This window comes from Lemur catta, chromosome 1, assembly GCF_020740605.2.
Source record: "Lemur catta isolate mLemCat1 chromosome 1, mLemCat1.pri, whole genome shotgun sequence".
NCBI lineage: Eukaryota > Metazoa > Chordata > Mammalia > Primates > Lemuridae > Lemur > Lemur catta.
In genome coordinates this window covers 219,630,238-219,649,988 of record NC_059128.1, presented here as the reverse complement: position 1 = coordinate 219,649,988, position 19,751 = coordinate 219,630,238, and the positions used below count along the sequence as shown (strand labels likewise).

The 19,751-nt window shown below is 39.3% G+C and overlaps 1 protein-coding gene across 1 annotated transcript; it reads right to left on the bottom strand.

Annotated features, from left to right (window-relative positions):
- Positions 1-18,369, bottom strand: DYNLT2B (dynein light chain Tctex-type 2B). Its single transcript, XM_045540041.1, has 5 exons — positions 18,140-18,369; positions 15,393-15,526; positions 10,954-11,023; positions 3,406-3,469; positions 1-156 (listed from the first exon to the last, which is right to left on the bottom strand). Exons 1-5 carry the CDS (start codon positions 18,268-18,270, stop codon positions 109-111), a joined length of 447 nt encoding a protein of 148 aa, XP_045395997.1. The 5' UTR covers positions 18,271-18,369; the 3' UTR covers positions 1-108.
- Between the last annotated feature and the right edge of the window lie 1,382 nt (positions 18,370-19,751).

Sequence of the window (19,751 nt, the reverse complement as noted above, 5' to 3'; positions counted from 1 at the left end):
TTCAGTTGCCAAACTGCCAACTTATCTTTATTTTGTCAAGACATTTAACAATATAAAAAAGTTCACATTTCTTCATGGTCAGATCTTTTCCCAGGTTTTCAAAAAAATTCAATAGTAGAAACAGCCGAATGCTGCTACAACACAGAATAAACTGTCCTAAAAAATAAAACAGAACACATACACACACACACACAAAATCCAGAATGTTAGTACTAATAGGGAAATAAGGGGAGCACACCATCCCAAGTCTTTGCCAATTTTCAATTATGAAGACTTTTTCCTTCTTCAATAAGGATTTCCAGAGTGTAGCTATAAAGTTGCTTGCCTGAGAGTAATTACAAAATTGCTTGCCAAAAGGTTAGGATAGGTAAAGAATTAGATTTTCTGAATGTAGAAATAAAATGTGACCTAGCGAACTTTAGGTAATGAATATTCATAAAATAATTATTCCCACATTTCCTGATTTATCAGATAAATAAAATATGAAACACTTTGTGTTTCTGGGAGTAAATGCATTACCCAACCCAAGAAACTATATTATAATCTAAGCTATATTAAACTAAACTTTATCACTGATAATAGGAACAATAGTACCTTGTCATAAATTCTGAATAAGGGAAATGGTCTCTGAGTGTTTATTCTTAATTGATAAAATTTATTTGTCCATATTTTAGCTCAGAATCTCAAAATGCTTTCCAGAGCACAGTTAAACTTGTTAAAACATTTCTTAGGTACTTATTACAGGCATTCCACCTGCCTCAACAACTCCTTAACCACCAGCCTCACCTCCAGCCTGGTAATGATGGAAGAAAAACAATTTGAACTCAAGTACCTGATTATTAACCAAAAGCAAAATGCTTTGGTTTAGCCCAGCTCCCTGGCTCCTTGGGTGGATAACTCTGAGCTGTGATCTAAAACAGTGCTATCTGTGGTGAAGGACCTGTTTTTGTTTTAATTTCCAGTTCCCCATGGAATATTTTTGTAAAATATAACAAAAATAACTCAAAATGAAAAAAAAAAGGAACATAAAAAATACAGCCCAAACTTTTTATAATATTGAGGGACATAAAATTACTTTGTCAAATTGCTATAAGTACTCAGTGTATGTACTTATCTCATCATAGAGCTGTAACAAATAGGTCACGGACTGGCACTCGCCTGGGGCCCCTACTTTGAGTGGCACTGTTCTACCTAGAGTTCTCCAGCAGGACCGAGCCCCAGTTATCCACAGCAATTATCTGCTCAATAGCACATGCTTTTCCCTCCTCTCCTGGTTCCTCAGCCTCTACTAGTGCTTCCTGGGATCTTCTCCCAAATAAACAAAGTGCTTTAATCTCTGAAAATGAAACCTAAATAAAAACCTAACTCAACAACCTGGACAAAAGATACAGTAGACTAAGTCAGCAACCTAAACCAGGCTCTCAAAAGTGATTTCTAGCTGCCTCCTCCACTAATCCTGTGTTCTAAAACCCAAACCTGATAATCCTTATTAAAGTAATAACTGACAAAGTTTTTAATTACATTAAATTTATTCATTTGAGTATGACTGGCCCCCATTGAATTATAAGCTCTCTACAAGCAGAAACCATGCCTGTCTTACTCATCATTTTATCCCTAGCCCCTCGAGTACATAAGGTGGCACATAACAGGAGCTCAGAACTATTTGCGGAATGAACAAATTATACCATACTCAGGAAAAGCTGCATTTTTAACTCCAAGAAGCAAAAAAACCATCACCTCAGCTTGACTCTTGCCCCAAAGAGAGCTGATAACTGAAGATTCACATAGTACTTCCCACTGCCCAGCCCTTGATGCTAGGGTAGCTGAGCATAAAATAAAACTTTGGTAGGACCATAGTATTGTAGAGCTAAGAGGTACCTTAAAATCATCTACAAAAGCAGCTTCAAGCCTTGGCATTCAACAGGATCATGTGGGGAACTTTTTAAAAATTCAGATTCACTGATCCACTCTTTGATCAGGATATACTTGAGTAAGGCCCCAGCATCTGTAATTTAAACAAGTTCCCCAAATTACTCTTAGGCAGCCACAGCCAGTTTTGGGGGAAATCTACTAGAGCTTCCTAATGTTACTGATACAATGTGAGAAAAATCCAATGATTTACCTAAAGTCATTCAATTAGAAAGTGACAGAGCCAAAAATGGAACCCCTCTTTCCTAATTTACTCAATCCAGTTTCTTTATTTTTATTATTATTTTTAAATTAGTAGAGATGGGGTTTCGCTCTTGCTCAAGCTAGTCTTGAATTCCTGAGCTGAAGCAATCCTCCCACCTCGGCCTCCCAGAGTGCTAGGATTACAGGCATGAACCACTATGCCTGGCCTCAATCCAGTTTCTGTTCTACTCTATTCTACTTTAACTCTGATTCTACTAATCCATAACCTGGGAGTATATGAATAGAGGATGGGATTATTTCTGGAGCAAGTATAAAATAACAACATGTGATTAAAATATAGAAAAAATTTGTGCCAGTGACTTACCAATGTTTAAATGTAAGTAACCTCTTTTTTTTTTTTTTCTTTTTTTTTTTTTTGAGATAGAGTCTCGCTCTGTTGCCTGGGCTAGAGTGAGTGCCGTGGCGTCAGCCTAGCTCACAGCAACCTCAAACTCCTGGGCTTAAGTGATCCTCTTGCCTCAGCCTCCCGAGTAGCTGGGACTACAGGCATGTGCCACCATGCCCGGCTAATTTTTTATATATATGGTTTTAGTTGGCCAGATAATTTCATTCTATTTTTAGTAGAGACAGGGTCTCACTCTTGCTCAGGCTGGTTTCGAACTCCTGACCTCGAGCAATCCACCCGCCTCGGCCTCCCAGAGTGTAGGGAGCCACTGCGCCCGGCCTAAGTAACCTCTTTTTAAAGATTATTCTTTACTTTCATTTAGTTTTGAAAAATGGCTTTAGGATAAAGTAATTAATTTTATTACCAAAAGAAAAATCACCTTTGCTCATGGAATCCCCACCATCCAAATTCCTTTTCAGCTTAGCAAAGTATGATTTGTTCAAATGAACAATTAAAAATTTTAGTTATTAATTATTACTTTAATAAGGATTATCAGGATTGGGTTTTAGAACATAGTGACTTATGGATGAGGTGACTAAAAATAATTTTTAAATAATAATGGTAAATAAATAATATGCTATTCCCAAATTCAAACCTGTGAAGACTTATATCATCTGCAAACATACAAGTCTCCTTGCCTATAAGCAGCACACTAGATTTCTGCTTTAGTAACAAAAACTTAACAGTAAAATCATCTCATCCAAAAGAAGTCTAAGACAAATGTCGAAAAACTAAAGTGTTCTTACATCTTAATAAATATTAAGTAATTTGATTTGGAATGCCCACATGTCCTTAGAAAAGATAAAAAGGTTTCCAGATAGACTTACATTCATGAAAACATCGTGAATGTAGTTGTCAGTGTCAGCATCCCAGAAACATCGAGCAGCCATGCTAAAAAGTCAAAGAATGAAGAATTATCAACAATATAACAAGGATCTGAACTACATATATCTACCATGAGCAAAAGATTTCCTCAGTACGTTCCTATAGATCTGTGCTTCCAAACCTTTTCACAGGTTGGCACACAGAGAAAATCATATTGGTACAGCAGAGTCACTGGGTAAAATTGGAGAGACTAGAGTCAGATGAAGCTTCTTGCAGCTACAGGTGACCAGCCAGGGGCTCTAGCAGCCTCATATCCTGACTGGCTGCCTGACAGCTACAGGGATCAATACCTTGAAGTCTTTGGTACTCTGGGTGGGAAACTCTGAATAGATTACTTCAGCTAAGATATTTGTGTGTGACTTTTACTGAGCTCAATTCCTGTACAATATTAGGAGGAGGAAAGGGTGGAAAGGGCCCAACAAATTATTTAGTCCAGCCCGATAATTTTATAGATTCCCAGAAAAGAAAGGAGCAAATTCTGAACTAGAATTCAGTCTTCTAACTAATTCTAAATCCAATATTATCTCTACAGGATGCTATGCTACCTCTAAATTCTCTTTTCTCAAATTCTTAAGAAGAAAATATTAACAATTTCAAAATAAAAGTCAATTAAAAAGTAAAAACAATTTAAATGTCTACTAGGACTCGATTGGTAAATAAAATTATGATATTTCCTGACAACAAAATTCTATGCAGCCATTAAATTATTAAAGAAATATTTTGCAAGCCAGGAATGGTGGCGCAAACCTGTAGTCCCAGCTACTCGGAAAGCTGAGGCAGGAGGATAACTTGAGCCCAAGAGTTTGAGGCTGTAGTGCACTATAATTGCACCTGTGAAGAGCCACTGTACTCCAGTCTGGGCATCGTAGCAAGACCTCATTTCTTTAAAAAAAAAAAAAAGCAGCAGGGCTGGATCACTCAAGGTCAGGAGTTTAAGACCAGCCTGAGCAAGAGCAAGACCCTGTCTCTACTAAAAATAGAAAGAAATTATATGGAAAACTAAAAACATATATATAGAAAAAATTAGCTGGGCATGGTGGCTCATGCCCGTAGTCCCAGCTACTTCGGAGGCTGAGGCAGGAGGATCGCTTAAGCCCAGGAGTTTGAGGTTGCTGTGAGCTAGGCTGACACCACGGCACTCACTCTAGCCCAGGCAACAAAGCGAGACTCTGTCTCAAAAAATAAATAAATAAGGAGGCCAAGCGCCATGGCTCATGCCTGTAATTCCCGTACTTTGGGAAGCCAAATTGGGAGCGCTGCTTGAGACCAGGAGTTCAAGACCAGCCTGGGCAACATAAGGAGATCTCATCTCTACAAAAAAGAAAAAAAAATTACAAATGTTTTACATTTTTATTAAACATATGGACATGATCATTAACATTTATTGAGTGCTTACTTTGTGCCAGGCACTAATCTAGGTGCTTTTATATTTATTAACTCACTTAAATCCTAAAAGGTAGGTACTGCTATTATACCCATTTAATAAATGTGGAAACTGAGGGTCAGAGAAATTGAGTAAAGTGCCCAATTTTAGTTATGAATTGTTACTTTAATAAAGATTATCAGGATTGGGTTTAGAACATAGTGATTTATGGAAGAAGTGACTAAAAACAATCGAGCAGCCTAGTAAGTATCACAACTAGTAAGTGACAAAGCTTGGCTTTGAACCTAGGCAGTTCAGAACCCACGCTTGCAGAGAAAGACATACCATATTATATTGGTTCTTTTTTTTTTTTTTTTTTGAGATAGAGTCTCACTCTGTTGCCCGGGCTGGAGTGTCGTGGCATCAGCCTAGCTCACAGCAACCTCAAACTCCTGGGCTCAAGTAATCCTTCTGCCTCAGCCTCCCGAGTAGCTGGGACTACAGGCATGCACCACCATGCCCAGCTAATTTTTTTCTATGTTTAGTTGTTTGGTTAATTTCTTTATATTTTTTTAGTAGAAACGGGGGTCTCACTCTTGCTCAGGCTGGTCTCAAACTCCTGACCTCGAGCGATCCTCCCACCTTAGCCTCCCAGAGTGCTAGGATTACAGGCGTGAGCCACCGCACCCAGCCTACATTGGTTCATTTTTGAACATTATTTTTGTTTAAGTTTTACTTAGAGTTCCCCTCATCCTAGTATTTTACAAATTCTTACATCAAAAAAGTTCCATCTATTTCCAAACTGCAGCAATAACAATATGAAGTAAAATTAACCTACTTAATTGGTCAATCAACATGTATTTATTTAGCAATCACCACATGCCTAGAAAGATTAAAATCTGGCCATATTCTCAAACAATTCCCAATTTAATTACGTAACAAAATTAACACATTTCAAAAGAATAAGATAATGTACACTTGGTGCTCATTTATTAATTATTAGGATTAAAAGAGATTGTAAAGTCTATCTAGTCTACATGTCCAACTTATGCAATATTTGAATTAAATCCATAGAAGTGCTACAGAGAATTTAGAGAGGAAAAAAAGCCAAAGACTTTATGAAGGAAGTGGTACTTAAACTAAATAGAACCAAGTGAAGACACAAATATAAAAATGTATTTAACAAACATCTGTTGAGTATCCATTATATATCAGGAAAAATACTAGGTGCAAATGATACAAAGATGCCTAAAACACAATCCTTACCTTCAGATTGTGGTCTCTTTATACCATTTCCCAATGAAAGGAACCAGGGCTCCTTAGAGAAATGGACAATTCCAGGTCCATGGATGGAAATGTACAAGATAGAGGTGGGACATCTGGATCATGCCAAAAACCTGGGCCACACCAGGAATAATGCTATGTGTGTATATATACATAAAGTATATTGCACATATAGAAAATACCTATTATATATATATATAAAATACACATTACACACACACATATACACAAAGGTGTGTCAAAAGAACTTATTAATAGAAGAGGTATGATAGAAGTGATATACAATTGATCTTAGCCAAAAGGCCAAGAAGCAATGATAGAACAGTTTGTGGCAGGCTAATGCTCCCACCAAGATCAATAAGAAAATCTGGATAAAATGAATCAGAGTGCTACTAAAGCAAACAGGCCAAGAGGAGCCAAAATTCCACAAAGGGGAACTCCAGTAGGTAAGCTGATATTTTGCAGCAGATTGTTCCCTAGGGCATTTGCCAATTCTGGACAGGAATAGAGGCTGCAAATCTGGGCTTTGCTCAGGTACAAGACCAATTATTGAGGGGAAAGAAACCAGCAGGATTGCTGGGGCAATATTAACAGGGATAGGGAGATAAAATTGGAGTCTGGAGGGAATAAGATCCTTGTAAAAAAGGAGACAGTAGCACTGAGCCTGTCAGATGGTAGGTTTTCTTTTCAAAACATGCTGAATTCTGAAACTATAGGCAGGAACCTAAAAAGGTAAGTGTGCTAGGTAATATAATGGCCCCCCAAATATGTCTATGTCCTAATCCCCTGTGAATATGTTACATTACATGACAAAAAGGGCTTTGCAGATGTTTGCTTAAGTTAAGGATCTTGAGATAGGGACATTATCCTGGATTATTTAGGTGGGCCCAATGTAATCACAAGGGTCCTTACAAAAGAAAGAGGGAGGCAGGAAGGTCCGAGAGAGAGATCTGAAGATGCTATATGATGCTGGATTTGAAAATGGAGGAAGGGTTTATGAACTAAGGAATACAGGCAGCCTCTAGCTGGAACAGGCAAGGGAATGGATTCTCTCTTAGAGTCTCCAGAAGAAATGCAGCCCTGCTGACACCTTGATTTTGGTTCAATGAAACCCATTTTGGATTTCTGATCTCTAGAACTATAAAATAATATATTTGTGCTGTTTTAGGCTCTGGGCTTGTGATAATTTGTTACAGCAGCAACAGGAAACTAATACACTAAGGAAAAAGCTTATGAAATGAAGGACAAAGTTTTATGGTGAGGAAACAAGGACTAAAAGTCAGTACCTGTTGGAGGTGGAGGGCCAATGAACACTCAAGGTTCTTGTTTGAAAGACTTGGAGGGCTACAATTAAGAAAGAAGGTGTGCATTCTGGAACTGGGGGGAAAAAGAAAAAAAAAAAGAAAGAAGGGTCAGCTGGGTGCGGTGGCTCACGCCTGTAATCCCAGCACTATGGGAGGCCGAGGCAGGCGGATCGTTTGAGCTCAGGAGTTCAAGACCAGCGTGAGCAAGAGCGAGACCCCGTCTCTACTAAAAATAGAAAGAAATGATTTGGACAGCTAAAATATATATATAGAAAAAATTAGCCGGGCATGGTGGCTCATGCCTGTAGTCCCAGCTACTCAGGAGGCTGAGGCAGGAGGATCGCTTGAGCCCAGGAGTTTAAGGTTGCTGTGAGCAAGGCTGACGCCACGGCACTTACTCTAGCCCGGGCAACAAAGTGAGACTGTCTCAAAAAAAAAAAAAAAGAAAGAAAGAAAGAAGGGTGAACTTAAGATAGAGCCTTATAAAAACTGCAACCCAACCTCAGTTCAGCTCAGTACCTGACTGGATTAAGGTAAGCAGACCATACTCTACCTGTACAGCAGAAGAGAAAGTTAAACCCTTTGTGGAAGAAAATAATATCAGCTGGAGGTCTATAATTTTTTTAACACAATGTCCAGGATTCAAACTAGGCATACCTCTGCCTGTGCATAGGAACTAAAAGAGAAACAAAAAGGAAAAAAAAAAAAACTAGGCATACCAAGAGATAGAGCCATATAAATGATTATCAAGGTAAAAAAATCAATGGAAACAGACTCATACATGATACAGACACTACAGAAAGCAGCTAATGACTTTATAACAAATACTATGACAAAAATGTAAAAAGAGAGAAGAGAGGAAAAATGGAAGAATAGATGAAAGGATAAAAATGTTCACTAGAGAATTAAAATCTACAAAAAATAATTAAATGGAAATTCTAAAACTGAAAAATATAATAACTGAAATTAAGAACTCATCAGATGGGTTTAACAACAGATTAAAGGATTAGTGAACTGCAAGGTCAACAGAAAAATATACAAATTGAAGCAGAGAGAGGAAAAAGAAAAATTCAAAAAAGAGCATAAGAGGCCAGCTGCAGTGGCTCACGCCTGTAATCTTAACACTCTGGGAGGCCAAGGTGGGAGGATGGCTTGAGGCCAGAGTTCGAGACCAGCCTGAGCAAGAGCAAGACCCGTCTCTACAAAAAAACAGGAAAATTAGCCAGGTGTGGTGGCATGTGCCTATAGTCCCAGCTACTTGGGAGGCTAAGGCAACAGGATCACTTGAGCCCAGGAGTTTGAGGTTGCTGTGAGCTAGGCTGATGCCATGGCACTCTAGCCTGGGCAATAGAGGGAGACCCTGTCTCAAAAAAAGTTAAAAAAAAAAAAAAAAAAAAAAAAAGAACTGACAATATTTTAGAGGTGATAATGATATTTTATTATGTTAAAAAGCAGTATTATCTTTTAGAGATAAATACTGTTGTATTCACAGATAAAATGGATGATGACTAGAATTCCAAAATAATCGGGTGGGGTCAAGGAGAATAAGTGGAGGTATAAAAAATAACATCAGTATGTATTGATAACTATTGAAGCTAAGTAATATAAGTATAGGAGTTGTTTAGTACATGCACTTTTGCATATATTTGAAATTTTAGATGATAAAAGTTTTTATAGCAGGGGAGGGGAGGCCCTTTTAGGCCATACTTTAGAGTCTGGCCTGATCACATTTTAAAAAGCCAATCATAACCAGTTTAAGGAATTTATATTTGACAGGGTTTAAAATAAAGAAACTCTGTTGAGTTTATGGAAAGAAAGAGAGGTGTATTTCAGAAAGATTGCCCTGGTATATAAAATGAACTGTAGGCCGGGCGCGGTGGCTCACGCCTGTAATCCTAGCTCTGGGAGGCCGAGGCGGGTGGATCGCTCGAGGTCAGGAGTTCGAGACCAGCCTGAGCAAGAGTGAGACCCCGTCTCTACTAAAAATAGAAAGAAATTATCTGGCCAACTAAAAAATATATATACAAAAAAAAAAATTAGCCGGGCATGGTGGCTCATGCCTGTAGTCCCAGCTACTAGGGAGGCTGAGGCAGTAGGATCGCTTAAGCCCAGGAGTCTGAGGTTGCTGTGAGCTAGGCTGATGCCACGGCACTCACTCTAGCCCGGGCAACAAAGTGACACTCTGTCTCAAAAAAAAAATAAAATAAAATAAAAAAAAAATAAAATGAACTGTAGAAAAGAGAGATCAGAGTCAGGAAGTGCTTCTAAGGGGCTGCTAAGTAATCCCAGCAGCCAGACTGCAGTGTAGGCAACAAGAGAGAGAGAAATGACTAAATAAGATAAAAGATGACTTCAAGGATTTAAGCCTGAGTCAATGGAACCTTGGTAATTTTGTGAGAGATAGGGAAATTAAAATGATAAACTGATTTAATGATGGAGAGAGAAAAGAAATCAGAAACTCTTCTAGAACATGTTGAATTCAAGATGACAAAATAATAAAGTATTTATTTCTTAGTCTCTTTGTGGTGAAGCAATCTCCTAAAGCCTTTTGGCCAAGTGGTAGAGAGCACTGTGGTAAAGAATACTGTGCTAGGAGTCAGGAGACTGGGCTCTATTAGTGACCCTGACATCAGCCAGGTATATAATTTTGGGCAAACCATGCTAAACCTCAGAAGTGTCATCTATAAAATAAAGGAACTGAACACTAGAAAATATTTAAAATGCCTTCCAGATCTAACATTCTATAGTGAAAATTCTCAATAATAATATCTACCAGGTATTTTTTAAATTCATTCAACAAATACTTGAGTACTTTCTTACAAAATACTGTACTAGGCACTGTTTACAAAGGGAGGTGGAGGATCAACACTTGGGCATCGGAAAAAACAGGAAAGACAGATTTTGAACTCACCAATACAGGAATGATAGTTCAAGGTCATGGGAATGAATGAACTCATTGAAAAAGTACCGAGAAGAGCAGGAACAAGAACCCAGCCTTAAAGAAAGCTCACAGCTAGGGATGCAGGGGAGAAAGAGAAGCCAGTGAATGAAAGACAGTAAGCAGTCAGAAAAACAAGTTAGATAACTGACATCAGGGCCAAAAAAAACAGAGTGAACTTTAAGAAACAGATGCCAAGGCCAAGAACAAGAGCTAAGAACAGGCTATTAGATTTGCTAATAAAGAAGTCTCAAACAACTCTAAAGAAATTGATTTAGGAGAGTGAAAGGACCAAAACCTGGGCAACAAGGAATCAGAAAGAAACATATATATACATAATCCCACATTTGTCTATGGAAGCATATATACATAAACCCTAAAAGACTTATTAGCCTACAGAGACTATGAAAAATGAGTTATCCCAAGGAGCTGTTAACCTTACTATTCAGTACCAGTATCTCTTCAGTTCACAGCTGGATTTTGGTATACTGTCCTCTCCTCTCACTCTTGCAAAGACACGTCTTACTGAATTGTCAAGAGAACAAATATCTCATTGGAAACACAGCTGAATAAAAACAGGAAGGAAAAACCAACTACTCACAATACTCCTTCACCTCTTTGTTCTCCAATCACTACTTGCACCACCATTTTATATCGGTCAAATCCCATTTCTAGAAAGAAAAAATAAGAAAGTTATCCATAGGCAAACATGTAGTAAAATTACCTATTAAGGGCAAATTTGCCCAGAAATGGACATAAGTATTCAATCCACAAGTACTTAATGAGTATGACTGTAAGCCTGGGAGTCAGAGAGAGATGAAGACAGATTCTAACTGTAAACTTACCTACTATATAAACTTAGGCAAGTTATTTAACTTTTCAGTTAAAGTCTCCCTCATCTGTTAAATGCGAATATCATTATCTACCTCCTGGGCTTGTTGTAACATTAGATAAGATATACTAAAACATAAAACATCTAGAACAATGCTGATACATAGTAGTCTCTCAATAAACCTTAGCTTCCTTCCTTTTTCCCCTACTCCAAGTAAGGTACTGAGCTAGGGCCTCAAGATGCAGAGATAAATAAGATACTCTTCTTGTCTTAAAGAACTCATAGTAGTAAAGAACTCAAAGACAAACAGAAAAATGAAATGAAAATGCAATATATTTATTCAAGGAGTGGCATGGACAAGGTACATCAGGGACACAGAGTTGGGGGTTCCTCCCTTTGTTTGGGCAGTGGTAAGCGATGATGGGAAAAGACTTCTTGGAGGATGTGACAGATAAATGAGCTGTGTCTTCAAGAACAAGTGAGAATTTACCAGGTCAAATATGTCTTTCCATTCCATAAACAGGGAATAGCATGTGCAAAAGCATGAGAGCATGGGATCTTTAGGAAAGTGTAAGCTGTTCAGTAATGTAGAAAAAAAAAAAAAACTGTAAGATTCCAGAGTATACTGAGGTGACCCAGCACAATTCAGCTGCTTGCCCCAGAAGCCACACTGCTAAGGCAGCAAAATCCTGAAAATTCTCACTAACACCAAATCTGGAAAGAAGAAAGCTGAATAGACATCTTTATCTCCCTACTTTTCTGATCAGGGAATAAAGAAATAGTGGAAAGAGTAGAAAAAAAAAAAGTGAAATGGGCAAAGTTGAAACAGAACCAATTTTCCCTGATGAAAGTAAAGGTTCCAGGATTATATAGTAAACTGGGCAAACAATCCGAAGGCTATAGGTAACCTCCCATGTAGAATATGAACTCTACTTCAGGATATTTAACAAAATCTTAGAAGAAAGAGTCCTAGTGATTTTTTTTTTTGGAACACCACTACCAGGTGACCAAGTTATTATTTTTAATTTTATTTCACTTGCCATCCAACAATCCAAGTTATTTTTAAAAAACATTGTACTCAGCTCAGATGAGCTTCCGCCTTTAATCAATCCCTAATACTATAGAAATGTGGCTAGAACATTAAATACCCAGCCCTGAGGGAAAAATAAAATAATATCAGATATTGTGGGAGGAACACTTAAAAAAAAATCACCCACACTATATCAGAGCAATTATGATAAATGAGCAGAGCAAGATGAAAAGAAGTTGAATGGAAATATGCAAAGAAGCAATAGCAAAAACAAACAAAAGAATAACAAGAAAGAAAGAAACATACTATGTAAAAGAAAAAAAATTCAACCTAAGAGATAATACAAATCAAGGAAACGAGCAATTCCTCACAATTGATTCATGATACAAAACAATATAAGCTTATAAATTCAATAAAATAAGAATTCAATCAGGTTATAAAGCAATAGAGAGAGATGAGAAGGAAGATTACAGCCTTAGGAAACATAATGAATACCCACACAATATCACTGCATAACTAATAAAATCAAAATGGCAAGAGACAGGACACAAATGAAAAGTGAACTACTGGCTTAAAGTCACAAGTAAATGTCAATAAGGGGCTAGGTGTGGTGGCTCACACCTGTAATCCTAGCACTCTGGGAGGCCGAGGCGGGAGGATAGCTTGAGGTCAGGAGTTCAAGACCAGCCTCAGCAAGAGCAAGACCCCTGTCTCTACTAAAAAAATAGAAAGAATCAGCCAGGTAACTAAAAATAGAAAAAATTAGCCGGGCTTGGTGGCGGACACCTGTAGTCCCAGCTACTTGGGAGGCTGAGACAGGAGGATCGCTTGAGCCCAAGAGTTTGAGGTTGCTGTGAGCTAGGCTGACACCACAGCACTCTAGCCTGGGCAACAGAGTGAGACTCTATCAAAAAAAAAAAAGTCAATAAGGAAGAAATTATGGCAGAGAAAAGCTAATAGATACTAATAGATGATTCAACATAACAATATTTGGTACCCTGAAGAAGAGAATCTAACAAATGGAAGAGGACATGTATTCAAAGATATAAAAAAATTTCCCTGATACGGAGAAGAAAATCTACAGATTGATAGCTATAAAATGCTGAATACTATGCCAGACCCTAGAAAAGCTACTGAACATATAGGGTTAAAGTTAGGATTCTTTCAGCAGAGAACATCAGATTTCTCCACAATTAACATTCAGTGCCATAAGAAAATGAAGCAAAGTACATAAGATTGAAGAAAATAAATTATTACCTCAAAAATATTATAGTCATCAAAAGTATAGTCTACCTTAAAGGCAAAAGGCATACATTCTCAAACATGAACAAACACAGGGAATACAGCATTTATGAGTCCTTCCTAAAAGAAACTTGTAACAAAATCTCATCATGTAAGGGCTGAACCAAAATAAAGAACTCAGCAATGGAAACAATATGGTAACAGCACTAAATAGTGGGCAACAATCCTTTAAGTATAAAATGAGTGTAATATGACTAACAGAAATAGGTCTATAGTATCCCATTATTATTATTTACACACACACACACACACACACAGAAAAGAGGTTTGCTACCATATTCATCTAATATTAATGATTATTTGTGGGTAATAGCTTTTGGGGTGGTTTTTCTATTAGAAATAATTTTATTTTTCCAAAGTGCTTAAATTTTTATAATGAGTTTGTATCTTTTTTATGATAATTTTAACAGTGAATTTTCATCAAAAAGTCTAAATATTAAAATGCTAATAACACTAACAGTTAATTCTGGGTGATGGAAATACATATAATTGCTATTTTCTTCTTTATACTTTTTGATATTATTTAATTTCTAAAAATTAAAACAAATTCCAGGCAGGGTGCGGTGGCTCACGCGCGTAATCCTAGCACTCTGGGAGGCCAAGGCGGGTGGATTGCTCGAGGTCAGGAGTTCAAGATCAGCCTCAGCAAGAGCGAGACCCCGTCTCTACTAAAAATAGAAAGAAATTATCTGGCCAACTAAAATATATATATAGAAAAAAAAAAATTAGCCCGGCATGGTGGCACATGCCTGTAGTCCCAGCTACTCGGGAGGCTGAGGCAGTAGGATCGCTTAAGCCCAGGTGTTTGAGGTTGCTGTGAGCTAGGCTGACACCACGGCACTCACTCTAGCCTGGGCAACACAGCGAGACTCTGTCTCAAAAAAAAAAAATAAATAAATAAATAAAACAAATTCCAAACAAAAAGAAAATATACCAAAATATTAAATAACTACCTTTGTATGATATAATTTTAGATAATTACATTTTATGTATACTTTTATATATTTCCAGATTTATTACAGTAAGCATGTATTACTTTTACAAAGACATTCCTTCCCTCCAAAAACTAGTATCTTTAAAAAAGGGCAGATAGAAATAAAGAACTTTTCAGATGATATAGTTTTTTTTTTTCTAGATACAGGGTCTTGCTCTGTGGCCCAGGCTGGAGTACAGTGGCACAATCATAGCTCACTGCAGCCTTGAACTCTTGGGTGATCCTCCTGAGTAGCTGGGGCCACGCCCAGCTAATTTTTTTTGTTTTTCGTAGAGACGAGGTCTCACTATGTTGCCCAGGCTGGTTTCCAACTCCTGGCCTCAAACCATCATCCTACCTTGGCCTCCCAAAGCTCTGGGATTACAGGTATGAGCCACTGCACCGAGCCTGTATAACATTATTAACAAAAACAAGAGACAGAGAGACAAAGAGAACAGGGTAGGAAAAGCACAAAGTATGCTCTGCAGATGTAGTTTGGCAGGAATGGAGTTGAATAAGGTAAGTAGTTAAGGATTCAGCTGGAGAGATGGACTGAGGACAGACTGTGAGAGTACTGTAAGGAACTGATAGCTTGGTGGAAAAAACAACCAAGAATTATGGGGGAAGGAACCCCTGTACTTCTGACCTTTCTGAATAGTCGAATTTCTTGGACAGTGGTTCCCTACAATGTTTTATTTCACATCCTTACTCTTTCCCACCATCTGCAAAAAATTTACGTGAGTAAAAGTCACCAAATAATTATAGAAGACTAGTAATTGAAGAGAAATTTGTCTTTAATAAAATGCACACTTAAGTTCTTTGTTTAAAAAGAAGGTAGGGGACAAGTGGGTAAATCTAAGTGTTTGAAGGGAGTAAGTCATTTCCAGTTATCACCATGATTACCTTTTAATTTATCTTTAATGTTTTCCGATAGATGTTTTGTGAGCTGAGGCATTTCTTCTGGAGAATATTCGGCATTTGCCAGTTCCTCCTTGAGCACAGCATGGATACACTCTTTAACAACAGACGGTCTGAACCTAAATGAAACAGTTTTAGAACATCTCATTGGTAACTCCAAAACCCGAACTTACTTTCACACATCAACTTCCCCCAGCTTTTTTTTTATTAGTAGCATTTAATCCTTCTTTTTCATATTTTTATTATAAAAATGATATAAACAAATTAAGGAGATCAGTCATATTGCAAATTTATATGTACAGCCTGAACCTCTCCTGAACTTCAGATCAGATTACAGGCATGAGCCACTGCACCCAGCCTGTTTAACATTATTAACAAAAATGAGAGACAGAGAGACAAAGAGAACAGGGTAGGAAAAGCACAAAGTATGCTCTGCAGATGTGGTTTGGCAGGAATGGAGAGTAAGGTAAGTAGTTATGTATTATTACTTTTACAAATATATTCCATGTGGATATTTAATAGGAAATTCAAATTTAATGCATCCAACACTGAGTTTCTGATATTCTCCTCTCCTCCAAACTAGGTCCTCCTACAGTCTTCCCCGTCACAGTCAATGCTAACTCCACTCTTCCAGTAGGTCAAGCCAAAAACCTTGGTGTCAGTCTTGTTGCCTCTCTCTCTCACAGCTCACATCCATTCATGAGCAAATCTTATCTCTTCTACCTTCAAAATAATATAAAATTTAATCTCTCTCACCACCCTACCATGACCATCTTGCTCCAAGCTACCATTACCTCTTGGCTGGATTACAAGGACCTGACAAGCCTCTGTCGCTCCTACATCCTGTTCTCACCCAGCAACTAGACTAATCCTGTTCAAATATATGTCCAAGCATGACACTCTATTCAAAATACCCCAAATATATCCCACCTCACTCAGAGTAAAGGCCAGCATCCTCACTGTGACTGGTAAAATCCCATATGATCTACATTGCCAAACTCTCAGATCTTGTTTTCTGTTTTCCCCCAGTTCTACACTCAGACCACAGTGGCTTTCCCTAGTCTTTGACCACACCAAGCATGCAAACCTTAGTGCCTCTGCACTTGCTGTTATCTCTGCCTGAATTTCAATTCTTCCTTTCCTATATAGGCTTGGCTAGCTCCCTCATTTCTTTGTCTTTATTCAGAAGTCACCTTCCTTAGGCATAGACTCTAAAACACCCTCCTACCACATCACTTCATAACGCCCTTCCTGGCACTTGTTATTATACTATCTTATACACCATATACTTCACTCATGTATTTCTCTTGTTCAGTTGCCCTTTAACCCTGCTAGAAGTAAGCTTCATGAGAGTAGGAATTTTTGCATGTTGTATTCACTGTTACATCCCTATTTCCTATAACAATGCTCAGCACATAATAGACACTCAATAAATTTTTTTAAGGAATGGATTATTGAGTTGGTTTAGATAGAGACAAGGAAAAAAGTCTCTAATTTCACCACCCTAACAATACCATTAGCATTTTGGTTGAACTTACCATATATTACAACACTCAGTTCCTCTTCTGAGCTGTGTATTCTATCAGTTGATTTGTCTATCATGTACCAGGTTACCAGAATGTTTCAAGTTTTGAGCTTGTAATGTGTTTAAATATTTATTTGGTAGTACTAATGGCCCCTCATAACTTTTCCCCTTCTCATTACTTTTTAACAGTATTCTCTTTGCTCTCTTGCCCACTTATTCTTACAGTTTAACTTGAGAATTATTGCCAAATTTCCAAGTTTTGATCTGTTCAAAATATGGTCTTCCAATTAACAAATATATCTGACTCTTCCTTTAAGCCTTTTCAATCCTCAGTAAAATGTTAAAGTTTTGTTCAAACAAATCACACATAACCTCATAGGATTATTCCTACATAAATTTGTTGTTAATCTTATTCTGCATTGTTTTATAACAGAAACACGGCTGAATGGCATTCTGTGCATTCAGAACCTTTTACCAAGATAACTGAACATACCTTCTTGTGTGTCCATTTTACCCACAGGAAAACTCCTGTATGAAATTTTTCACAACATAACCAAAGTTCCTGGTTTCCAGGGCTTGCCAAGCATCACATTCAGCATTCCGGTTTCAAAGAACAAAGAGGGGACCTGGGAAATCTTTTTTTCTTGTGACGACAAAGTTAGTGATGGATCCTACAGAGCCAGCTGACCACACTCTGCACAAGACTGTATGTCTTAATTCCAGCAAGGAATCGCAGTGGCGGTCTAGGGGCCTCTGGATACTACCTGGGTAGGAGTTTGCTTACATACAAGTCCCCTGCCAGGAGCATGCACATTGTGGCACACGTGTGCACACGGTAATCCTCGAATCATGGCTAAACGGCATTCGATGCAAGTCGCTTGTTTTCTGCCTCCCTATTCCGTCTACCTCCTTTCCCCTGTGCGCACAACCTAGGTTTCCCAGAGCCAAGCATTCGCCCCGCGTCAGCCTACGGCGCGCAAAGGCGGGTCCGCTCCTCCGCTACGCTCTGCAGCGGGAGGGGAGTCCAGACGCGGGAGCACCGCGGCCCCTCCGGCCGCTCCGGCCCGCCCCTCAGGGCCGACCCCGCCCCTGCGGCCCCAGCCCGTCCCACGCACGCGCTCCTTGCCCGCATCCGGGCTCCCAGGCGAGCGCTGCCCGCCCGACCAGGCTCTCGGGGTTGCCCCACCACATCCAGTCCGCTACCCGCCTTTGCTGGAAAACGGGCCGCAGAATGTAGGTGTTGTCGGGCTCTCCTAAGTTCTTCTCAGTCTCAGGCACCTTGTTACCAGTGGAGACAGATGTGCCCGCAGAAGGGGACACGCCGGCCGACGTGGCCATGGCCAGGGCTTCTTGGCCTGGGCGTTATCTCGCGATGAGGGCCCGGAGGGTGAAGCTGTGGCACCGAGCTGGGAAACCGTCCCCAGGGCAACAGGGCCGCGCCTGGCCCTCACGTGACGACCGCGCGCGCGCCGCAAGGCGGCCAGCCCTAACGCGCCTGCGCACCCGCTGCCTAGCGGACCGGGCCGAGGTGGTGTGTCTGGAACCTCGAGCGAGGTGAGTGTGTGCCTGGGCGATTTGCAAAACAGTTTAACACGCCTTAGCTCTTATTAACGAAGCCACACCCTTAGGAAACATTCACGGGACCTGGCGCTCATAGAGGTTAGGTGACTTGACCAAGGGTACTCAGCTGGTGAGCGGAAGGGCCCCGACTCTAATCAAAGGGTTTTCAAACTGGCCCTTTGGCCATATCCAGCCTTCCTTCTGGTTTTTGTTTTTGTTATTTGAGACAAGGCCTCACTTTGTCGCCGGGGCTAGAGTGCAGCGGCGTCATCATAGCTCACTGCATCCTCAAACTCTGGCTCAAGCGATCCTCCTGCCTGAGCCTCTCAAGTAGCCCGAACTACAGGAAATTTTTCTATTTTTAGTAAAGACGGGGTCTTGCTTTTGCTCAGGCTGCTGTGGAACTCCTGGCCTCAAGCGATCCTCCTGCCTCAACCTCCCAAAGTGCTAGGATTACAGGCGTGAGCTACTATACCTGGCCTCCTCCTGTTTTTGTATAGCTGTGACCTAAGAACAGGTTTTATGTTTTTAAATGATTTAAAAAATGAAAAGAAGAATAATTTGTGACACGTGAAAATTATTAAAACCTTAGTATCCATAAATAAGGTTTTACTGGAACACAATCATGCTCATTTACAGATTGTCTTTGGTTGCTTTTAAGCTATATAGGCCTAATTGAGTGGTGCAACAGAGACCCTAACCCTCAAAGCCTAAAATATTATGTGATTTACTCTGGGTAGTATGAACATTAAAAAAATAAAATAAAGTATTATGTTACCCTTTGCAGAAAAAGCTTGCAGAACCCTGTTCTAATCTGTAACTGCCAACCTGCAGTTCCCCCAGCCAGCTTGCTGCACCTCACCCACACCTGCTCCAGAGCAAAAGTCAAAAAACAGACTTAAGGAGCGTTCCCTACTTATAAGTGCCAATTCCTGCTTCTGTTTTAGAAGGCTGGTATCTTGGCCTCTGCTAGCTTCAAAAACTAAGTACATCCCCCAATATTCATCTAGGCTTCTTTGGTAACAATCAACCTATTGGTTGGGTTAACAAGCTCCAAAACTTACTTCTGTGAGATGCAAAAGGGGTAGTTTCTATGAAAGTACACCTTTGCAAGTTCCAGTAGAGACTGAGTATATCATAAGTCACTGCAATCTCCGACTCCTGGCCTCAAGCAATCCTCCTGCCTCAGCCTCCCAAAGTGCTGGCATTACAGCCATGAGTCACTGCACCCAACCCAAAGTACTTTTTTGATAGTATCA

Excerpts from the sequence above, each read along its gene's own strand:
- DYNLT2B (XM_045540041.1), bottom strand. The coding sequence starts at position 18,270 with ATGGCCACGTCGGCCGGCGTGTCCCCTTCTGCGGGCACATCTGTCTCC. Across the intron at positions 11,024-15,392 it reads CATTAAAGATAAATTAAAAG|AAATGGGATTTGACCGATAT; the intron begins GTAATCATGGTG and ends TTTTCTTTCTAG. Across the intron at positions 157-3,405 it reads TTCACGATGTTTTCATGAAT|GACAGTTTATTCTGTGTTGT; the intron begins GTAAGTCTATCT and ends TTTATTTTTTAG.